The sequence below is a fragment of the Bufo gargarizans genome, chromosome 3 (assembly GCF_014858855.1).
Source record: "Bufo gargarizans isolate SCDJY-AF-19 chromosome 3, ASM1485885v1, whole genome shotgun sequence".
Lineage (NCBI taxonomy): Eukaryota > Metazoa > Chordata > Amphibia > Anura > Bufonidae > Bufo > Bufo gargarizans.
Window position 1 is genome coordinate 9,764,211 of NC_058082.1, and position 22,893 is coordinate 9,787,103.

Here is a 22,893-nt window from a genome sequence, read left to right on the forward strand (position 1 = left end):
ATCTGCCATTAACTCTTGTGGAAGACCTAAAGGGTTAATAAAGTTTGAAAAAACAGTTTTGAATACCTTGAGGGGTGTAGTTTCTAGAATGGGGTCATTTTTGGGAGGTTTCTATTATCTAAGCCTCACAATATGACTGCAAACCTGAACTGGTCCATAAAAAGTGGGATTTTGAAGATTTCTGAAAAATTTCAAAATTTGCTTCTAAACTTCTAAGCCTTGTAACATCCCCAAAAAATAAAATATCATTCCCAAAATGCTACACACATGAAGTAGACATATGGGGAATGTAAAGCCATCACAATTTTTGGGGGTATTACTATGTATTACAGAAGTAGAGAAACTGAAACTTTGAAATTTGCTAATTTTTCAAAAAAATTGGTAAAATTTGTATTTTTTTGTGCAAAAAAATTAACTTTTTTGACCCAATTTTAGCAGTGTCATGAAGTACAATATGTGACGAAAAAACAATCTCAGAACGGCCTGGGTAAGTCAAAGCGTTTTAAAGTTATGAGCACTTAAAGGGACACTGGTCAGATTTGCAAAAAATGGCCAAGTCCTTAAGGTGAAATAGGGCTGAGTCCTTAAGGGGTTAAACAAATGTTCTACGTTAGCAGTTTAGGTTCTGTCCCTCAAAAAAAACATTGTGGGCAATTTACATTGTGATGGATCTAATTAGACCCAACAACAGCCTCTTAGTACCAGAATCCCATGTGACCATTCTCACTTGTTGACAATCTAGCCCACGATCACAGGATGAAATTTCATAAAACCGAAGTGGTCTTCCCCTCAAAAAATATCATTGTAAAAAAATAGTTAATGAGACGAATACAAAAAAAGACACAATTTAAATATACTGGAACATTTTTAAATACCCCTTTGGGGCATCCTTCATTTGGGCCTCCAGTTTTAGCTAGAAGCTGATCTGTCTAGCTGGAGGACCTAGCCCATCCATTCATTTCATTGGTCACCCTGCAATGCCTCCATTTATCTGTGGTGGCGCTACAGAGGAATTAAAAACGTCCTATATTTTTGGGAAGTCTTCCATGGTTGCCTAACCTGGAGAACCCCTTTAAAGAATAAGGTAAGTCTTTGAAAATGTATATTTATTGATCCCAAATACTGCAGTAAAGAAACAAAGACATGGAATGATTTTCAAAGCTCTACAATTATTTACCTTCTAAATGTGTGACACACTACAACTTATTGTCATTGACTTTGCTGCTTTGGAAATGATAGAGCTGACCAATCCTCATCCTAATCTCCTTCAACTTCAGTCCATAAATTAGAGGGTTTATGATTGGTGGTCCCACAAGTAGCTGAACAGACATGACTATCCTCAGTTCATATGGAAATTCATTCGGTATAAACCTATACATGAGGAGTTCAAAGAGTAAATTACAGGCATAATTGGTGATGGTGATGATGTGAGGGGTGCAGGTTTGGAGGGCTTTGGCTCGGAAGTCCTTTGAAGACTTCATACAAACATTTAGAATCTGTACATAAGAGCAAATGATCAGAATTGGCATCAACGCAATGAAGGTCGAGGCAATGAAAAGACCAAACCCATTGTTGACGGTTGTGTCAACGCAAGAGAGTCTTACGATGGACCAGTTGTCACAGTAGATCTTCAGGATGACTCGGTCACATAATGGAAGCCTGATGGTCAACACAATATGTATGGAAACCAGGACAAAAGTGTACATCCAAGCCGAGACCACAAGTTTGGCAACTGAGGTTAAGGTCATTATATTGTTATATCTCAGAGGGTTGCAGATACACACGTAGCGGTCATAGGCCATGACTGTTAGGATGGTCATCTCACACCCTAGAAATGTATGGATACAGAAAACTTGTATAACACAACCAGTGTAGGAGATGGAATCAATTTTGAAGACTAAGTCCACAAACAGGCTAGGGAAGAACGAGCTACTTCCGTACAGACCATTGATGCACAGTATGGATATGAAGATGTACATTGGCTCGTGTAGACTTTTGTATAACACTACAGTGGTAATGACGGAGCAGTTAAACAGAACTATCATTGTGTAGACCAGCAGGGCAATAAAACTGTAGAAATATCTAGAATATGCCATTTCTCTAAAGCCAAGAGATAGGGTAGAGGGGTGAGGGTAACTGTAGTTTTCCATTGTCAGAACCATAGCTGGTTTTGTGAGACCTATAATATATACATGAAATAATTTATTCTAAACAATACGTTATACGTATTGACTGTCAGATAAAAAAAAAAATATCACAAAGTGGTAAAAAAAAATTGAAAAGTCTTACTAACCAATTCCTTTCTGCATCTGTCTCCCGCATTCCTGGTTCCTCTCAAAATGGAAATGTGACCATTCAGCCAATTAATGCAGGGCCCTTGGTAAGCATCAGAACGGGAGTGCAGAGGGCTTGTTGATAACAGTGTGACCTTTATTTTAAATTGTTTACAGCATTCTGTCCCTTTTTTTATTGAAAATTACTGACCCAAAAAACTCTTGAAGAAATGTAAAAGTGGTTGATGGATGATCCATGATTATCAGGCTTAAAAATTTTAATATTGGACAGTCCATGAGGCTTTAGATATCTTCAAAATTAGACTTATCTGGTTCCTGCCCTCTCAGAGATGACCATGTTGGCCATAATAACCTGTTGACATGTTGCATAAGAGATAAAACAACTGCTGACTGCAGTAAATGGCAGTTGTAGTATTTCTTATGCTGCCTGGTAGGTGCCTCAAGTCAGTGTAGCTTGGCTATGATGTTGTCATCGCAAACAGAGGCTTCAGCCGATGTCATGGTCCTCAGGTGACTAATGTCAGGAGATCAAGGAGATTGGCTGAGCGTGGAGGAATCTAACAGCCTCCTTGATTTCTCTTGATTCAGTATTTATAGTATTAATGACCTCTTACCTTGTCTCAGCTGTTGCTCAGTGGTTATCACTTCTACCCTTTATAGTCTGACCCCACCCTTCTGACTATGCGGTAGATAGCTTCTTTTGGGTTTGGCAGAGCTGGTGTGAGGTTGTCTCTGGTGTTCCTGCTCATCCATCACTACTGAAGTTAAGTGTCGCGTTTGTATTTGGTTGTCCCTTTGTGCTTGTCTTTACTAGGCCTCATGGAGACGCTGGTTCATTCACCTGGGAAGTAAACGGTAGTCTCTTTCCCTTCTTTCTTTACCTCTAGGGCATATCAGGGCTCCTAGGGTGTCTAGGTTCCAGCGTATGTATTTTCCCACCTTCGGGGTCTATACATACTGACAGGAGTCAGGGCCAGTTCTAGGGGTTTCCTAGGAGGTGAGGTGTGTATTAGGAGATTCTGCAGCAGCTGAGGTGTGTATTAGGAGGTTCTGCTGCAGCTGAGGTGTGTATTATAAGGTTCTGCAGCAGCTGAGGTGTGTATTGGGAGGTTCTGCAGCAGCTGAGGTGTGTATTGGGAGGTTCTGTAGCAGCTGAGGTGTGTATTAGGAGGTTCTGCTGCAGATGAGGTGTGTATTAGGAGGTTCTGCAGCAGCTGAGGTGTGTATTGGGAGGTTCTGCAGCAGCTGAGGTGTGTACTAAGAGGTTCTGCTGCAGATGAGGTGTGTATTAGGAGGTTCTGCAGCAGCTGAGGTGTGTATTAGGAGGTTCTGCAGCAGCTGAGGTGTGTATTAGGAGGTTCTGCTGCAGATGAGGTGTGTATTAGGAGGTTCTGCAGCAGCTGAGGTGTGTATTAGGAGGTTCTGCAGCAGCTGAGGTGTGTATTAGGAGGTTCTGCTGCAGATGAGGTGTGTATTAGGAGGTTCTGCAGCAGCTGAGGTGTGTATTGGGAGGTTCTGCAGCAGTCAGAGAAACATCAGTTGTGACTGGATTAAATCCTTTAGTTTTCTGTGCCTGCAGTCTGTAAAATGTCCCTGTCCTGTTCCTCTGCCAGCACGCATCGCACTGTGACCTGACTGACCAGTCCTGACCTGACCTGACCCCGCACCGTCACCAGTTTAGACTCCAGTCCAGCTCCGTGAAGATCTGCCCCAGGCCCTGACCGCGCTCTGCCAGCAGCACAAACAGTAAGGTCTCTTGCACACAACCGTATGGCTTTATCAGTATTTTGTGGTCCACAAAAGACAGATCCGCAAAAAATACGGATGACGTCCGTGTGCATTCCGTTTTTTGCAGAACAGAACAGCTGGTCCCTGATAAAACAGTACAATCCTTGTCCGTTATGCGAACAATAATAGGACATGTTCTATCTTTGAACAGAATGGAAAAACTGAAATACGGAAACAGAAGGCCTTCCGTTTTTTTTGGATGATCCATTGAAATGAATAGCTGCGTATACAGACCGTGTATGGAACACAAAAAACGGAACGTAAACGTTCATGAGGCACAGTCTATGGGGGAAAGATGACACACTATAGAAGTAGCAGCAGTGGGCACGGTCCATCGGGTAAGGCAAGGTACTCACTTACGATCAGATTTTGGTATTCTGTTCTAGCATACCAGCAGAATACCAGAATCGCCAGATCCAGCATACGCCAAATACTCCTGACACCGTCCGGATCCCATTCACAAAATGAGGTCATTCCAGATCCTGCATGCTGCGATGTTTTGCCCTTTGTTTTTGCCAGAATCTGCAACGGAGGCTTCTGCTGGAACCTCGGCAGCAGATGTGCGCGTACCCTGAGGGGTGCGACGGGTCACTCACAAAGGGGCCCAATTCAGATTCTTGCCATGGAGCCCAGTGATTTCTATGTACTTCCCTGTTGTAGATGTAATTAGACCAAAGGAAAATAGCATTTTTCATGTGTAAGATGAAATAAAATATAAATATAAAACAGTAATAAAATAGTAAAATAATGATGAAATAATACTAATAATAATTATACAAAAAAATAAAAATAGATATTAATCATAAAATTGTGTGAACAATATAATAGTAATATAAAAAAAATATAATGTAATGATGATGGACTAATAGTAATAAAAGTAATAGCATGATGGTATAATATGACAATAACATGTCACAATGCTCATACTCACCGAGGTCAGTGCAGGCTCACACTATGCCTCTCCCTTCTCGTGTCTCGGGGCTTTATATAGATGAATTTCTGGACGATGGGACTAATTAGGACTGATGCAAATGATGTGCGTTGGTTGCAAAATGATGTTTTACCATCTGCAGGGACCTTCTCCTGGGGGAGGGGATGCATCTTACACATTTTCTTCCACCTTAGTGTCAATGGCAGTGATATAATAATGTTAGTAGTATTTAGAGATGAGCGAAATTTTCAGAAATTCGATTCGGACGCTTCGAAGAATTTGCCAAGTAAATTTGATGCAAATTTATTTGTGATGAAATGTGTTAAAAAACTGCTATTTCCTGGCTGCAGAGAGCCTGTATAGTGGTGCAGAACACTGTGCCTTGCAGTAACACGCATAGGGAGTCTGCTGTGGTAGTGAAATAGTCATCTGACATGCAGTCGGTATGACATGCAGATGACAGGCGTCGCTCTTAGGCTGGGTTCACACCTGAGCGTTGCGCAAACGCGCGTTTTACGCGCGTTTTTGTCGCGCATTTTTATGCTCGTTTTTTGTAATAGTAAACGCGCGTTTGACGCGCGTTTGTGTGATTGACTACAGTGTCCTATGGCCACAAACGCGCGTCAAAACGCCCCAAAGTCGCTCATGTACTTTTTTGAGCGTCGGGCGTTTTACAGCGCGTTCGTACGCGCTGTAAAACGCCCAGGTGAGAACCATTCCCATAGGGAATCATTGGTTTCTCCTTGTTGAGCGTTTTACAGCACGTAGGAACGCGCTGTAAAACGCTCAGGTGTGAACCCAGCGTTAGAATCACTGCACACTTCATCTATTTGGGCAGTGACGGGGCCAAATCTGACCAAATAACTCAAGTGTGAACTCAGCCTTACAGGTCAATGTTAGTGCCAGGTAAAAAGAACCCTGCGGAGGCCCGAGATCCTACTATAGCGTGAAAGAGCGCACTCCTTATACACTGTCGTCAGCTGATTCCACATAGATGTCTACATAACCTGTTCTATTAAACGCTTATACAAGTAGAGCCCCCGACAGAGTGGAGAGGGTGTCAGCAGTAAGTGGAGAGGGTGTCAGCAGTAAGTGGAGAGGGTGTCAGCAGTAAGTGGAGAGGGTGTCAGCAGTGAGTGGAGAGGGTGTCAGCAGTAAGTGGAGAGGGTGTCAGCAGTAAGTGGAGAGGGTGTCAGCAGAAAGTGGGGAGGGTGTCAGTAGTGAGCGGAGAGGGTGTCAGCAGTGAGCGGAGAGGGTGTCAGCAGTGAGTGGAGAGGGTGTCAGCAGTAAGTGTAGAGGGTGTCAGCAGTAAGTGGAGAAGCGGTCAGCAGTAAGTGGAGAGGGGGTCAGCAGTAGGTGGAGAGGGTGTCAGCAGTAAGTGGAGAGGGGGTCAGCAGTAAGTGGAGAGGGTGTCAGCAGTAGGTGGAGAGGGTGTCAGCAGTAAGTGGAGAGGGTGTCAGCAGTAAGTGGAGAGGGTGTCAGCAGTAAGTGGAGAGGGTGTCAGCAGTAAGTGGGGAGGGTGTCAGTAGTGAGCGGAGAGGGTGTCAGCAGTGAGCGGAGAGGGTGTCAGTAGTAAGTGGAGAGGGTGTCAGCAGTGAGTGGAGAGGGTGTCAGCAGTAAGTGGAGAGGGTGTCAGCAGTAAGTGGAGAGGCGGTCAGCAGTAAGTGGAGAGGGGGTCAGCAGTAGGTGGAGAGGGTGTCAGCAGTAAGTGGAGAGGGGGTCAGCAGTAAGTGGAGAGGGGGTCAGCAGTAGGTGGAGAGGGTGTCAGCAGTAAGTGGAGAGGGTGTCAGCAGTAAGTGGAGAGGGGGTCAGCAGTAGGTGGAGAGGGGGTCAGCAGTAGGTGGAGAGGGGGTCAGCAGTAAGTGGAGACAGTGTCAGCAGTAAGTGGAGAGGGTGTCAGCAGTAGGTGGAGAGGGGGTCAGCAGTAAGTGGAGAGGGGGTCAGCAGTAAGTGGAGAGGGGGTCAGCAGTAAGTGGAGAGGGGGTCAGCAGTAAGTGGAGAGGGTGTCAGCAGTAAGTGGAGAGGGGGTCAGCAGTGAGCGGAGAGGGTGTCAGCAGTAAGTTTATGTTGACGTCACTGATTATTTTGTCCTTCCTCTGATCCGTCAGAATAATAACCCCCAAAAAACGGATCCTGTCTGTGGAGCATCCGCCTTCACTCGGTCAGCATTTGGTCAGTAATCCATCAGTATTGCTAAAGCCCAAAAAACAGGAGTGGATCCAAAACAGAGATGACACGTAAACTGAATATTTGCATGTCTTCTGTGTTTTGTACCCACTCCTGCTTTTGGCTACCAAATCTTAAGCCAATTCTGATGCAAAATAGGGACCATGTCATACAGGCCATGCGGCCACTTCAGAAAGTGGCATCTATCATGTAGAGAAAGTTAATACAAGGCACTTAATAATGTATTGTAATTGACCCTGCAATCCATTAGTGGTGGTCGTGCTTGCAAGCCTATATGTGTTCCCTTGGTCCCGGCCACAAGAGAGGCTGACGCTTTTTCCAAAAAGACACATAGCTGATTCCACATAGATGTCTACATAACCTGTTCTATTAAACGCTTATACAAGTAGAGCCCCCGACAGAGTGGAGAGGGTGTCAGCAGTAAGTGGAGAGGGTGTCAGCAGTAAGTGGAGAGGGTGTCAGCAGTAAGTGGAGAGGGTGTCAGCAGTGAGTGGAGAGGGTGTCAGCAGTAAGTGGAGAGGGTGTCAGCAGTAAGTGGAGAGGGTGTCAGCAGAAAGTGGGGAGGGTGTCAGTAGTGAGCGGAGAGGGTGTCAGCAGTGAGCGGAGAGGGTGTCAGCAGTGAGCGGAGAGGGTGTCAGCAGTAAGTGGAGAGGGTGTCAGCAGTAAGTGGAGAGGGTGTCAGCAGTAAGTGGAGAGGGTGTCAGCAGTGAGTGGAGAGGGTGTCAGCAGTAAGTGGAGAGGGTGTCAGCAGTAAGTGGAGAGGGTGTCAGCAGAAAGTGGGGAGGGTGTCAGTAGTGAGCGGAGAGGGTGTCAGCAGTGAGCGGAGAGGGTGTCAGCAGTGAGTGGAGAGGGTGTCAGCAGTAAGTGTAGAGGGTGTCAGCAGTAAGTGGAGACGCGGTCAGCAGTAAGTGGAGAGGGTGTCAGCAGTAGGTGGAGAGGGTGTCAGCAGTAAGTGGAGAGGGGGTCAGCAGTAAGTGGAGAGGGTGTCAGCAGTAGGTGGAGAGGGTGTCAGCAGTAAGTGGAGAGGGTGTCAGCAGTAAGTGGAGAGGGTGTCAGCAGTAAGTGGAGAGGGTGTCAGCAGTAAGTGGGGAGGGTGTCAGTAGTGAGCGGAGAGGGTGTCAGCAGTGAGCGGAGAGGGTGTCAGTAGTAAGTGGAGAGGGTGTCAGCAGTGAGTGGAGAGGGTGTCAGCAGTAAGTGGAGAGGGTGTCAGCAGTAAGTGGAGAGGCGGTCAGCAGTAAGTGGAGAGGGGGTCAGCAGTAGGTGGAGAGGGTGTCAGCAGTAAGTGGAGAGGGGGTCAGCAGTAAGTGGAGAGGGGGTCAGCAGTAGGTGGAGAGGGTGTCAGCAGTAAGTGGAGAGGGGGGTCAGCAGTAAGTGGAGAGGGGGTCAGCAGTAGGTGGAGAGGGGGTCAGCAGTAGGTGGAGAGGGGGTCAGCAGTAAGTGGAGACAGTGTCAGCAGTAAGTGGAGAGGGTGTCAGCAGTAGGTGGAGAGGGGGTCAGCAGTAAGTGGAGAGGGGGTCAGCAGTAAGTGGAGAGGGGGTCAGCAGTAAGTGGAGAGGGGGTCAGCAGTAAGTGGAGAGGGTGTCAGCAGTAAGTGGAGAGGGGGTCAGCAGTGAGCGGAGAGGGTGTCAGCAGTAAGTTTATGTTGACGTCACTGATTATTTTGTCCTTCCTCTGATCCGTCAGAATAATAACCCCCAAAAAACGGATCCTGTCTGTGGAGCATCCGCCTTCACTCGGTCAGCATTTGGTCAGTAATCCATCAGTATTGCTAAAGCCCAAAAAACAGGAGTGGATCCAAAACAGAGATGACACGTAAACTGAATATTTGCATGTCTTCTGTGTTTTGTACCCACTCCTGCTTTTGGCTACCAAATCTTAAGCCAATTCTGATGCAAAATAGGGACCATGTCATACAGGCCATGCGGCCACTTCAGAAAGTGGCATCTATCATGTAGAGAAAGTTAATACAAGGCACTTAATAATGTATTGTAATTGACCCTGCAATCCATTAGTGGTGGTCGTGCTTGCAAGCCTATATGTGTTCCCTTGGTCCCGGCCACAAGAGAGGCTGACGCTTTTTCCAAAAAGACACATAGCTGATTCCACATAGATGTCTACATAACCTGTTCTATTAAACGCTTATACAAGTAGAGCCCCCGACAGAGTGGAGAGGGTGTCAGCAGTAAGTGGAGAGGGTGTCAGCAGTAAGTGGAGAGGGTGTCAGCAGTAAGTGGAGAGGGTGTCAGCAGTGAGTGGAGAGGGTGTCAGCAGTAAGTGGAGAGGGTGTCAGCAGTAAGTGGAGAGGGTGTCAGCAGAAAGTGGGGAGGGTGTCAGTAGTGAGCGGAGAGGGTGTCAGCAGTGAGCGGAGAGGGTGTCAGCAGTGAGTGGAGAGGGTGTCAGCAGTAAGTGTAGAGGGTGTCAGCAGTAAGTGGAGAAGCGGTCAGCAGTAAGTGGAGAGGGGGTCAGCAGTAGGTGGAGAGGGTGTCAGCAGTAAGTGGAGAGGGGGTCAGCAGTAAGTGGAGAGGGTGTCAGCAGTAGGTGGAGAGGGTGTCAGCAGTAAGTGGAGAGGGTGTCAGCAGTAAGTGGAGAGGGTGTCAGCAGTAAGTGGAGAGGGTGTCAGCAGTAAGTGGGGAGGGTGTCAGTAGTGAGCGGAGAGGGTGTCAGCAGTGAGCGGAGAGGGTGTCAGTAGTAAGTGGAGAGGGTGTCAGCAGTGAGTGGAGAGGGTGTCAGCAGTAAGTGGAGAGGGTGTCAGCAGTAAGTGGAGAGGCGGTCAGCAGTAAGTGGAGAGGGGGTCAGCAGTAGGTGGAGAGGGTGTCAGCAGTAAGTGGAGAGGGGGTCAGCAGTAAGTGGAGAGGGGGTCAGCAGTAGGTGGAGAGGGTGTCAGCAGTAAGTGGAGAGGGGGTCAGCAGTAAGTGGAGAGGGGGTCAGCAGTAGGTGGAGAGGGGGTCAGCAGTAGGTGGAGAGGGGGTCAGCAGTAAGTGGAGACAGTGTCAGCAGTAAGTGGAGAGGGTGTCAGCAGTAGGTGGAGAGGGGGTCAGCAGTAAGTGGAGAGGGGGTCAGCAGTAAGTGGAGAGGGGGTCAGCAGTAAGTGGAGAGGGGGTCAGCAGTAAGTGGAGAGGGGGTCAGCAGTAAGTGGAGAGGGTGTCAGCAGTAAGTGGAGAGGGGGTCAGCAGTGAGCGGAGAGGGTGTCAGCAGTAAGTTTATGTTGACGTCACTGATTATTTTGTCCTTCCTCTGATCCGTCAGAATAATAACCCCCAAAAAACGGATCCTGTCTGTGGAGCATCCGCCTTCACTCGGTCAGCATTTGGTCAGTAATCCATCAGTATTGCTAAAGCCCAAAAAACAGGAGTGGATCCAAAACAGAGATGACACGTAAACTGAATATTTGCATGTCTTCTGTGTTTTGTACCCACTCCTGCTTTTGGCTACCAAATCTTAAGCCAATTCTGATGCAAAATAGGGACCATGTCATACAGGCCATGCGGCCACTTCAGAAAGTGGCATCTATCATGTAGAGAAAGTTAATACAAGGCACTTAATAATGTATTGTAATTGACCCTGCAATCCATTAGTGGTGGTCGTGCTTGCAAGCCTATATGTGTTCCCTTGGTCCCGGCCACAAGAGAGGCTGACGCTTTTTCCAAAAAGACATATTTTGTTGTGACGCCAGTTGCATGAAGCAACAAGGTCATAGGGCCCCTTTTAGTTATATGGATGGTACCCAGGTGTAGCAATGCCAGGGAGGTGTAGGGTGGCCTAATGTCCCTTAATGGTGTTGCACGTGTCATGGTGCTCTTACCTGGATACGCTGGAACATCAGGCATGGCCTTCCGGAATTGCAAAAAGGGGTAGTTGTAGTAGGGGATGAAGAATAAATTGAATCCAGACTTGATGATGTAGTTAAAAACAGCTTTACTTTGCATAAACTTTCCTTCCAAACGATTTACAGGCTTTGTCTTTGCTTCCAGCAGGCTTTGGCATGAACTGTGGCAGGCAAACCAACTCAACTCTGCTACATCTGCCTCTCTCTGGCTCTGCTAACAGGCTAGCTGTAAACCTTAGCTTCATTGGGTGCTGCAACTTCTCACTTGGTAGTCTGTCTCTAGCTTTGTCCAGGGAACACTTCACTCCTGGTCTCTTGGGCTTCAGGCTTTGGCCTCTCTGTCCTTCTGAACTAAAGGTGCTCTAGCTGGCTTAGGCAAGGCTCGTCCAGCAGGGACGAACACCTGCTGCACACCCTCCTTTGGCAGGGAGTAAGCTAGAATGACTCGCACTAAACTCCTCCCTCTCTTAGAGAGAGCTAGAATGGAAAGAGAGCCCATCCTAGGTGAAATCGCTCTGCCAATGTTGCCGCCATCTGCTGGTGAACCAGGCACATTACACTTAAACATAATAGTTGCATAGAAATAGATATACACATTTAGCACAACCTTGAAATTAATATATAAGATGACGATAGGTTAACCATGGTTGATAGTAGCAAGGCGCAAAGGTGGTAATGCCACTCTGGTGCGTTACAAATTCAGCGCAGGGCAAGGGAGAGCATCAGGTGATGAAATTCTCCGATGCTCATATCAGAGGGGCCGAGTCGGGGAAGAAGGGGATATGTCCGGGTTCAGCTCTGAACCTGGAAAACCCCTTTAAGTAGCAAATCTTCACCAAGCTGAACGTATACAAAGGAAAGAGTGAAAGCCAGCAGAGCCTGGGGGAGATCAAACATCCTCCATCCTTCCTGTAGATGTTATGAGTTCGGAGGATGAGGTGGGGATCATATAACGTCAGCCGCAGAGCAAAGGAATGAGCAAGGTGCAAAAGCAGAGCGGCCGTCCCCCAGCCAGTACGCCTGCTGCTGTCCAACGCGCTCAGGGACAGAGCACACCAAAGCCAGTGCAAAGGTGGGCAGTTCTTTAGGCAATGTGCCGATGACAAGACACAGGTGGTTTGCACGCTGTGCAGTCAGAGCCTGAAGTGAGGCATAAATGTTCTAAACCTGAGCACAACCTGCATGACCAGGCATCTAACTGCAAAGCACTGGGCCACCTGGTACCCCTCAAAGTGAGGATGTGACAGCAACACCACAACCAGTGTCACCGAGCATCTCCACACTGTCCCATGGAAGCGTTCAGCTGTCCATCTCCCAAACAAAGGATAGAAAGAGGAAGTACCCCCCTACCCACCCACAAGCCCTGGCCCTGAATGCCAGCGTTTCAAAATTCTTGGCCTTTGAAATGCTGCCATTCATTCTGGTGGAGAAAGAGAGTTTTAAAAATGTAATGACGGCAGCTATCCCATGGTACCTGGTTCCCAGCCGCCACTAATTTTCCAGATGGGCCATCCCTGCCCTGCACGAACAAGTGGCGGAAAAAAATCAAGTGTCAGCTACACAACGCCATCAATGGCAAGGTCCACATAACCAGCGATACGTGGACCAGTAAGCACGGGCAGGGACGTTATAACTCCCTAACTGCACACTGGGTAAATGTAGTGGCGGCTGGGCCTGAGGCAGAAAGTGGTTTGGCGCACATCCTACTGCCACTGAGGATTGCTGGACGTTTCTCGGTGCCTCCTGTTGCCTCCTCCTCCTACTCCGCTCCCTCCTCCTGTTACTTCTCTACCACCTCCTCATCAAGTCACCTCAACACCTGCACCACCAACTTCAGGACAGCCAGGGGTAAATGAAGAATAGACAGGTGAGTGGTTGCTGCCGGTGAGACTCAAGCCCGGCCTGGTGGTGTGTGACAACGGGCAAAATCTCGTAGCAGCTCTGAGGCTAGCCGGTTTGACGCACATTTTTTGCCTGGCGCATGTGCTGAACTTGGTAGTGCAGAGGTTCCTCAAGAATTACCCGAATATGTCAGAACTGTTGCAGAAAGTGAAGGCCGTCTGTGCACGCTTTCGCGTTCTCACCCTGCTGCTGCTCGCCTGTCAGCGCTGCAGCGTAACTTCGGCCTTCCCGCTCACTGCCTCATATGCGACGTGCCCACCAGGTGGAACTCCACCTTGCACATGCTGGACAGACTGTGCGAGCAGCAGCAGGCCATAGTGGAGTTTCAGCTGCAGCACGCACGGGTCAGTCGCTTTGTGGAACAGCAACATTTAACCACCAACAAATGGGCCTTCATGCGGGACGCGTGTGCCGTGTTGCGCTGCTTCGAGTATTGCACCAACATGGCCAGTGCCGATGACGCCATCCTCAGCGTTACTATCCCACTTATATGCCTCCGAGAAAAAAGCTTCGGGCGATAATGGAAGAGGATGTGGCACAGGAGGAAGAGGAGGAGGAACAGAGATCATTCCCACTGTCATCAGGCCAGTCGTCCACAGGTGGCTCAGAGGGTGGGTTCCTGCACCAACAGAGGCCAGGTACACAACCGTCCAGTCAGGGCGCAGTTTTGGAGGATGAGGAGGAACCTTGTTCACAGCATGGTGGCACCCAAATCAGCTCACGGGCATCAATGGAGTGTGGCTGGGGGGATACAGAGGACACAGACGATACACCTCCCACAGAGGACAGCTTGTTGTTGCCTCTGGACAGCCTGGCACACATGAGCGACTACATGCTGCAGTGTCTCCGCAACGACCGCCGAGTTGCCCTGATTGTTAACAGTGCTTATTACTGGGTGGCCACCCTGCTGGATCAATGATTTGTAAGAAATACTGCAGCACTCAATGTCCAATGCAATTCCTAATTTATTCACCAAGAATGTGAAGTTTCGACTACAATGAGTCTTTTTAAAGCAGAGCGGTTACTCTTCTTTAAACAGACTCATTGTAGTTGAAACGTCACATTCTTGGTGAATAAATTAGGAATTGCATTGAAGACATTGAGTGCTGCAGTATTTCTCACAAATCCTTGATTATCAGGGGCCTGGTGGGCTAAGGCCTAACACTGCTGGCACTGCCACTTCATGGACTGTCCAATTTGAACCTAATAATAGTGCTGCTTAATTTTTGATATTACCACCCTGCTGGATCCCTGCTACAGTGACAATGTGCCGTCCTTACTTCCGTCACTGGAGCGCAATCGGAAGATGTGTGAATGCAAAAGCAGTCTGGTAGTACTGACTGATGGGTCTGCCCCATTTTACTTCTGGGTCTCCAAATTGAGCACATGGCCGAACATGTGTTTAGCACGGCAGGGGGCGTCATCATAGACAAGCGCAGCCGCCTGTCCAAAGCCAATGTGGACAAGCTCACGTTCATTAAAATGAAGCAGGCATGGATCCCTCAGGACTTGTCCGTACCTTGTTCAGAGTAGAGAAGTATACCGGCCGCACCCAGCGATTGTTATACTCCAGCGCACTTTGTTTATTCTGTTTGCCATTTCCTAATGTTTTGGAGCCTCCCCAAGTAAAAAAAACAAAAAAAAACAGTGTTGGATATCTCCTCCATCTCCACCGCCGCTTCCACCTAGACCGCCATGTCCACCACCTCCTCAACATCCTACTCCATATGGACCTCCACCTCTTTGTTCAAGTTTATTATTATTTTTTATTCTATTTTAAGTCATTTCCATTATTGCAGGGCACTTGCCATGCTCTTACCCCCATTTTGCTTCTTTTTGCAGCCCTCTAGCCCTTGCTATGACTATTTTACAGCCATTTTACAGCACCAAAGTTTGGGTCCCTATTGACTATTATGGGGTTCGGAGTCAAGTTCTGGTGAACTTCAGGTACCTGAACCAAACTTTAAAATAGAGTTCTTCTGAATTGAACCCGAAAATCCACGGGTATGCTCATCCCTACTGTTGAGGGAAGTGTCATATTTAAATATATATGTATATATGCCTTGACATATATACATATATATTAGCCCTTGTCCATGGGCTCGTCCAGGTGGGATCTATAGATATGCACGGAGATGTATATAGGCCCCTTTTTGGCCTACATCTCCGTGTATATGTATAGATATATGTATTGATGGCCCTGTGTGTGGGTGTATATTCATGGATGTGCCCCAAACATCAATGAATATACATATGATCCCCCCCCCTCACTATGTATATATATTTATATATATGGATATAGATATATATGTGTATGGATGTGCCCCAAGCATCCATACACATATAGTATCAGACAAAATGTGCCCTGCAGGGGATGAGGAAGGTCACCAGATGGCTGGACAATCATGTCCAGCCTCTGGTGACATCAAAAGGCATGGGATCAATAGAGATCCGATGCCTTTTGGTGTTTAACTATCCCCAGCTGCTGGGGATAGTTAACATAACAGAGAGAGGGAAACAAACATCCCTCCCTCTGTTATCTGCATACCTCCGGCGCGATAATTATCGCACCGCAAGGTATGCAGAGGACTACAGGCGGAGGATCAAAGGAATCCTCCGCCTAGAAGCGCGCTCTGGAGGCGCGGGCCGGCGCGGTGACGTCATATCACCGCGCCGGCCACGGGCGGCCTCGGGAGCGAGCGCTGCTGGACTTAAATAGTCCGGCAGCGCTACGCTGGAGAGACGAGTCCACCACCCACCATAGAGAGGATCATCCCTGGACGAAACGAGCCCCCCTGGACAACGAGCAGAGGATAACATAAGTATCACCCTATACCACCAACGCTATTACCACCCTCCTATACACTATCTACCCCCTATACCACCAACGCTAATCCCTACCTATCCCCCCCTATACCACCAACGCTATTCCACCCTCCTATACACTATCTACCCCCCTATACACCCTCCTAACCCTATAGAATACCCTGCCCTATATCCCTTATTTCCCTCCATACCTTACTGCCCCCTATAATATACCCTCATCTCCTGTACCCCTGGTTACCCTCATCTTCCCCTGACCCTGGTCCTGATATCCCCGGCATTAACATCCCCTGTTCCCCAGTGTCTCTACCCCCGCGGCTGTCCTGCTTACCCCAGCAGCACAGTTTATGTAATAACCCCTGATTTTACCCCTTAGGGATAGTATATAGTCAGGCTTGGGTGGGCGACCGTTAAGGTGTATGAATGTGTATGGTCATTGATACTAGTTAGATCTTGGGGTGGATTTGGGACTGCGTTAGTGTAGTCAGTGCCGTGTTAGTGTATTGTATTAGTGTGTGTATCTATATTATTGTGCATTGTTATAACAATATATATCTATCCATCTGTTTATAGATATATATAGTTATAAACCTATAATTCCTTTATAATTGCAAGGAATCGCTGCTGTAGAGGTAGCATATTGTTGGCACTGTATTACTTGTGTATTCTGTAAGGAGTAATAAATACTGTGTCATTTGTATCTATTGTATAACGTGTGATTACTAGCGGTAGTCAGTAAGGCGCATGCAGTAAGTGTAGTTGGTGATTAGACTAAGGTAATCAGCAGTAAATTGTTGTTCATTAAGGCATAAATAGGCGGAGTCATCACCAGACGATTACGCCTATTTATGAATATTAATTATTGTGATTTGCATAAATACCAATAATTAATACCCCCTTTAACATTGGCGAGCCAGGCCCACTGCTGTGAGTTTGTATCTGTGGTTGGTTTTGGAACGGAAAAATCGCTTACGCTGTAAACTAATCAGGTGGGAAGGACGCGGTCAGTGGATTCTGAGCGTCCATAGCCTGAAGGTTCGGACAGGTAGAGCGGGTTTTTCTCGATCAGAACCGGACACAGAGCAAACTCTACAGCAGAGAATCTAAAATCTTTCCTGATCTTTGTGTACTAATATTTCTGATTCCCTTACACGCCAACTGGAGAGAAGTCATCACATACACCACTGAAGAGAGAACCATCATCATTGAAACAGAAGTCGTCTGGCTGGTCGGGAGAAGGCGTTCCGAATATTGAAGGACCTCCTCCACGCAGCAACACAGTATCAACGACACCAATGAAGATGGCCTCTCGTCAAAAAGTGAGTATGAACTTCACCACACTGCAACACCTCAGCAAACATAGCACATACAACCCCATCATCCCCACCACTTACAAATCCACTGAGCTGCTATGGTCCACTTTATTGGACCAGGCAGTACGCTCACGATAAACTGTGCATTAATCGTAGTGTGTTCAAAAAAACAAAAAAACGACTCCAAATGTTAGCCAAATTGGTTCATACCTTTGAGGATATCATTTGGAAGCCAGAACATCTAGAAACGCTTAACAGCACAACAAAGGCAGAGGAGGTTTCCAACATGGCAAACTTTCACTGCAATTGTTGTGTTGAAAACATTAAACAGTTGCACACATTACAAACACAACTACAAGAGAAGTCCCAGTGTACGGCCGAGAGGGGCAGGGAGATTTGCGTGTTAGAGTCTAGACTCTCGGACAAGGAGAGTTTCTACTCTGACATGGACAAGGAACTGCTCAGACTGTACACTGAGATAAATCAGTTCAGGAACAATACGGTATCTATGGATAGCATGATTGTTCAACTTCGAGAGGACCTGGCTGCAAAAACGCAAACCATTGCGGATTTGCAGCAGGTCATCTCGAATCTGTCACGGCCTGGTGCTAACAGCATGGTGCCCACGAAACAGGTTTGTGTTTCGGGAACGGCACATGGGGAGACAGCGGCGACAGCGCCAATATCTTCCACGGATCAAACACCCGAGGCAGTAGACACCAGGGGACATGTGGAACGGACGCTACCTTTTACCCAAACACCCAGGGAGAATAGGGGTAGCAACCGATTCCAGGAACAGGACAACGATTGGAGAGAGGAAAGTGGTTGGCCATTTACCACTTCCAATCCGCCAACGCGTCCGGAAAGACAGGAAGATTTTTACCCTAACCATTCCAGTATGGAAAGGATAAACTTCCTGTTACGGATTTGCAAGGAGATCCCAAAATATGATCCCATTGTAGATCCGTTTACTTCATGTGATATTTTCGAGGGTCACTGTAACAAGTATTCAGTGGCTCACGAATATCGCATGGAGTTATTCAAGTTATGGTTACCTACACACCTAAACCAAAGGTATGAGGTAACGGGGAGGACACAACCCATGAATGGACAGTTTTATGACAAGGAGGAACGTCTCTCCATACTCATGAGACTGGCAACGGGCCATTGGGACGTCACTCCAGATATCCTGTCCAAGTTCAAACCCACTATACATGACGAACCTTTGTCTATGTGTAGTCGGTTTGAAGCCATGTATAGAAGGGTTACAAAGGATCACGGTGTCGGAATTCCACAGGGTATGATACGTATGTTTGTGGAGAAATTCCCATACCTTGATACTGCAATCCGGTTGAGCGCAGCCAGGGAACCATCCCTCACGGATGCTGCTATGATTATTGAGCAGTGCAGACAGGATACACTGCTCAATAAGAAATTCGTCAAAGTGACGGAGCGTGCGCCTGTACCTGATATATCTCAAGATGATCGGGTACAGCACACAAAGGGTAATTCAACTATTCGCCCCACGGCCCCGCCACTGGAAAGGATGGGAAGCATTCGATGCTTTCTATGTTTACAATACGGGCACATAAAGAGGAATTGTCCACAATGGTCACGTAATAACCGGACAAATCCTGAGAAAACGGGCAATAATAACGGTTTCAAGATGAAACCTAATTATGCCAAACCAGTGGGGGAATATCTGGGACATTCACAGGTCCAGACACCAAAACGTGTGGCTGTTGTGAATGACCCAGCGCGTTCGGTAAGGAGTGTGGAATCCCTGGAATCCACACTAAGGGTCCATAACAAGAACCCACAAGTGGCAGTATGTACCTCACAGGTACCTACTGGGAGTCTGGTAGAAATTGATTGAAGATCAGGGATCCCTAAAGAACTGGCGCCAGTATGTCCTATCATACTGGATTCTTCAGGGAGACCCCACATAAAAGCCAAGATCAAAAATCAGGACGCCGAAATCATGCTTGACACTGGTGCGGAAATTTCCATTACCAATGTAAAACATGATTTGCATCCTAACAGCCCTCAGTGTGTGGTGATCGGATTTGATCACCAACAAGGGGGGGTGAAGGCCCACAGAATAGAAGAAGTAATTGTCCAGATTACCACTCACACGACCCTTAGGATCCCCATGTGGTATTACCCCGGTTCTGACAACATTATTGGAACTGACGTAATGACACAAAATGGGTGGATCCTAGATCTGGCAAATAGTATCGTATGGAAGGGTCCCAGACAATCCAAGGTGTTTGTCATCCAACGCCAGTTTCTGGGACCACCATTGCCAACAGTAGATGACTCTACGGAAGTACTTGAACACAAATGGCCTGAGATCTCGCATAATCCAGATCTTGAGCCTATTGTGTATGAGTACCCCGATCTGTGGGCCCAGGGAAAAAACGATTGTGGTAGACTGATTGGAGTTCAGGTGGATATACAAGGTCCCGACCCTCCACCTCAACGCCAATACCGCTTTCCGCCAGAAGCCACCCATTCGATTTTGGACACCATCCAAGAATTGAAAACTAGGGGGGTGGTCATAGAGGGCAATTCTAAATGCAACAATGCCCTCTGGCCAGTAAAGAAAAAGGACACCAATGCATGGAGGCTCACCATAGATCTCCGGGTCCTCAACAAATACACCCCAATATCCGCTCCAGTGGTGGCACAGACTCCCGACATCATGGCCAGAATAAGCGGCAAAAGTCGCATATTCTCAACCATAGATGTTGCCAATGGGTTCTTCTCAATTGAACTCACTGAAAACTGTAGGTACAAATTTGCCTTTACAGTAGGGGACAAACAGTACATGTTCGGTGTACTCCCCCAGGGATTTCACAGTAGTCCCACGTATTTTCACCAGGCATTGGCGGCCGTTCTGAGTGTATTTTCACGGCCAGAATGCCTTCTGCAATACGTAGATGACCTGCTCTTACAAACAGAAACCATAGAAGAACACTTGGTTCTGTTAAAAGAGCTATTGGGACTCCTGGCCAAGTCAGGACTCAAGCTGAGTCCCCACAAGGCAAATTTGGCCAGAACGGAGGTGACTTTTCTTGGAGTCCAAATTTCTTTTGGAGCCAAAGGAATCATGGCAGCCAGAGTGGAAGCCATGGTAAAGTTACCTAGGCCGGGCACTCTACAGGATTTAAGAAAATTCCTGGGAATCGCTAATTTCATGAGGGAGTTCATAGAGGATTTTGCTGCCAAAGCAAAACCCCTCTATGAACTCCTCAGAGGAGAAGACCCTTCAATCAAAGGCTGGTCTGATACACAGGAAGAGGCCTTTTCTACTTTGAAAAGGGACCTCTCCTCTGCCCCTGTATTGGCTACCCCCCATCCTGAAGGGGAAATAGCCATACAGGCGCATGCAGGGACGGAGTCTATCTCAGCGGTCCTCCTACAGCAGATAGGGTATGACACTAGACCGCTGGGATACTTCTCCAGGTTACTTTCGCCTGTTGAACGAGGGTTCGATGAGTGTGCCAAACAACTGGCAGCCATACACTATGCCGTCAAAACCACTGAGCATATTGTAGGCTTCAGGCCCCTCACTTTGCAGACTCCACACTCTCCATTGGCCCTCCTGCTCCGTGATACACTCCCTGGAGTCTCCCAACAGAGATTCGGGAGATGGATTATGGATCTCAGTGGCCGGAGTCTGCAGGTGAACCACAAAGCCAAGTATGTTCTGTCCCAGTTACTGAACCTAACTGGCACCGAACATGACTGTGGCCAACCAGCGCATATCAACGCGCCACAAATTTTCAGGACCGATAAACATCCAGAAGACAGAGTCATCTTCGTTGATGGCTCTCGATTTTTCATGGATGGGACCTATGTCACAGGTTTTGCTGTGCTGGATGAGACCACAGGTACCCAGAATCTTGTCAAGTTACCGGGTCACATGTCGGCACAACGGGCGGAACTGGAGGCGGTCAAGGAAGCCTTGCTTCTTCAACCCCCAGGGAAACGAACTATATATAGCGACAGTTCATATGTAGTTCGCTCTCTCACCCTGCACCTGGACACATGGAAAAGACGAGGATTTGTGGATAGCCAAAACAAACCTCTGGCGCATTTGTCGGTCCTGAAAGAACTTTGGGAATGGGGCATGGCACACCCGGCGGAAGCAGCCATCATAAAAATCCCTGCGCATCAGAAAGGGGATGAGCCTTTGACGCTAGGTAACAACAAGGCGGATGAATTGGCCAAACTAGCGGCAGTGTCTGGGATCCTTCAGGAAACAGACACTGAGCCGCTACCGGCCTACCAGATTGCAGTTCGTACCAACCTGAGTAAAGGCCCGGTGTCATTTGAGGAGGAACAAGCAAAAGACCCTCTTCTAATGACACACCTCACATCTCCACAGCATCCCTGGTCAAGACAGCAAGGGATCCTGTGTTATGATGCCGGTACACAACAGCTTCCTCTTCCCGTGGTTCCACAGCATCTGCAAGCAGAACTGACCAGATTGAACCACCAACTGTTTGGACACCTGGGCCGGGATAAACTCTTGTCTCTCCTGAGAGACAAATTATACTGGCCGGGAATGTCCAACACAGGTAGAGGAAGTAACACAACAGTGCCTGGTATGTGCTCAGGTTAACCCAAGGGCGTCAGCCCTGAAGCCGGTGTTGCAGCGAGTTCCTCCTGCAGATGGTCCATGGTCCGCACTACAAATAGATTTTATAGGACCTTTACCAACAGGAAGTCGTAACTATCGTTACGCACTGGTGGTAGTGGATGTTTTCTCTAAATGGGTAGAAGCCATCCCCACGGTCAACGATTCGGCTACAACCACTGCCCGTGTTCTCTGGGAACAGGTTCTGTCACGATGGGGTATTCCCAGATTGATAGAGTCAGACAGAGGGACCCATTTCACGGGTAAGGTAATGAAAGCGCTTTGTGGTCTTTTAGACATAAAGCAAAGGTTTCATGTGCCTTACCACCCTCAGTCAGCGGGCATCGTGGAGCGGATGAACCGGACCATAAAAACACGACTTTCTAAAGCACTACTGGAGAAAGGTTCCTCATGGGTAACCTCTCTGCCAGCCGTGCTCATGGGAATCCGAGCTACCGAGGCTACCAGTACCGGTATCACCCCGTTCGAACTAATGACCGGACGCAAAATGCCCTTATGCCTGCCCAATGAACCCCTGGTGTCAGAACCAGTGAAGAACGCCATCGCCAGAGACCTGTTTCTCCAACAGGTACAACTAAACCTGAAGGAGTTATTGCCTCATGCAGCAATACGGCTACACAGACCGTATCTACAGGGGGAAACACCAATGCCCTCTGTAGGAGAGCTGGTGATGGTGAAAATCTTCCGTCGGGCCGGCCCCTGGGATGCAAACTGGGAAGGACCCTATCAGGTCCTTGAAGTAATGGGTGACACCATGCTAAAGGTGCAAAGGCCGATGACAACCAAGAAAAAGTCACGTAGGCGACAGGGAGTTTTATGGATCCATATCGACCAGGCCAAGGCCACCCGAGCCTCCCCAATACAATAACATAACCCTCACACAGTTGGGTAAACAGGGGGGGGGGGGTTTGGTGGGTCGAGGGTGGATCCATGAAACTAATTACATACACATTGAATTAACAGATCACGGGAGGGAGACTCACCAAGGTTACGACTAGCCTGAAAAGATATAGAAATCCTCTGAACATGGCATATCCCCAACTTGTGGCACTGGTGGTAAGCATGATGATGGCAGGGCTCAACCTCTTCGGGGGAGGGCCTGGGAGTTAATAATGATATGGCTGACATATCTATGAATAAACCCGGCCTTTTAATGGTGGAAT

The 22,893-nt window shown here is 47.8% G+C and overlaps 1 protein-coding gene across 1 annotated transcript; it reads right to left on the reverse strand.

Moving 5' to 3' along the window:
* Window positions 1-1,196: 1,196 nt before the first annotated feature.
* Window positions 1,197-2,150, reverse strand: LOC122930663 (olfactory receptor 52D1-like). The gene has a single exon (XM_044284189.1). It carries the CDS (start codon window positions 2,148-2,150, stop codon window positions 1,197-1,199), a length of 954 nt encoding a protein of 317 aa, XP_044140124.1.
* Window positions 2,151-22,893: the final 20,743 nt, after the last annotated feature.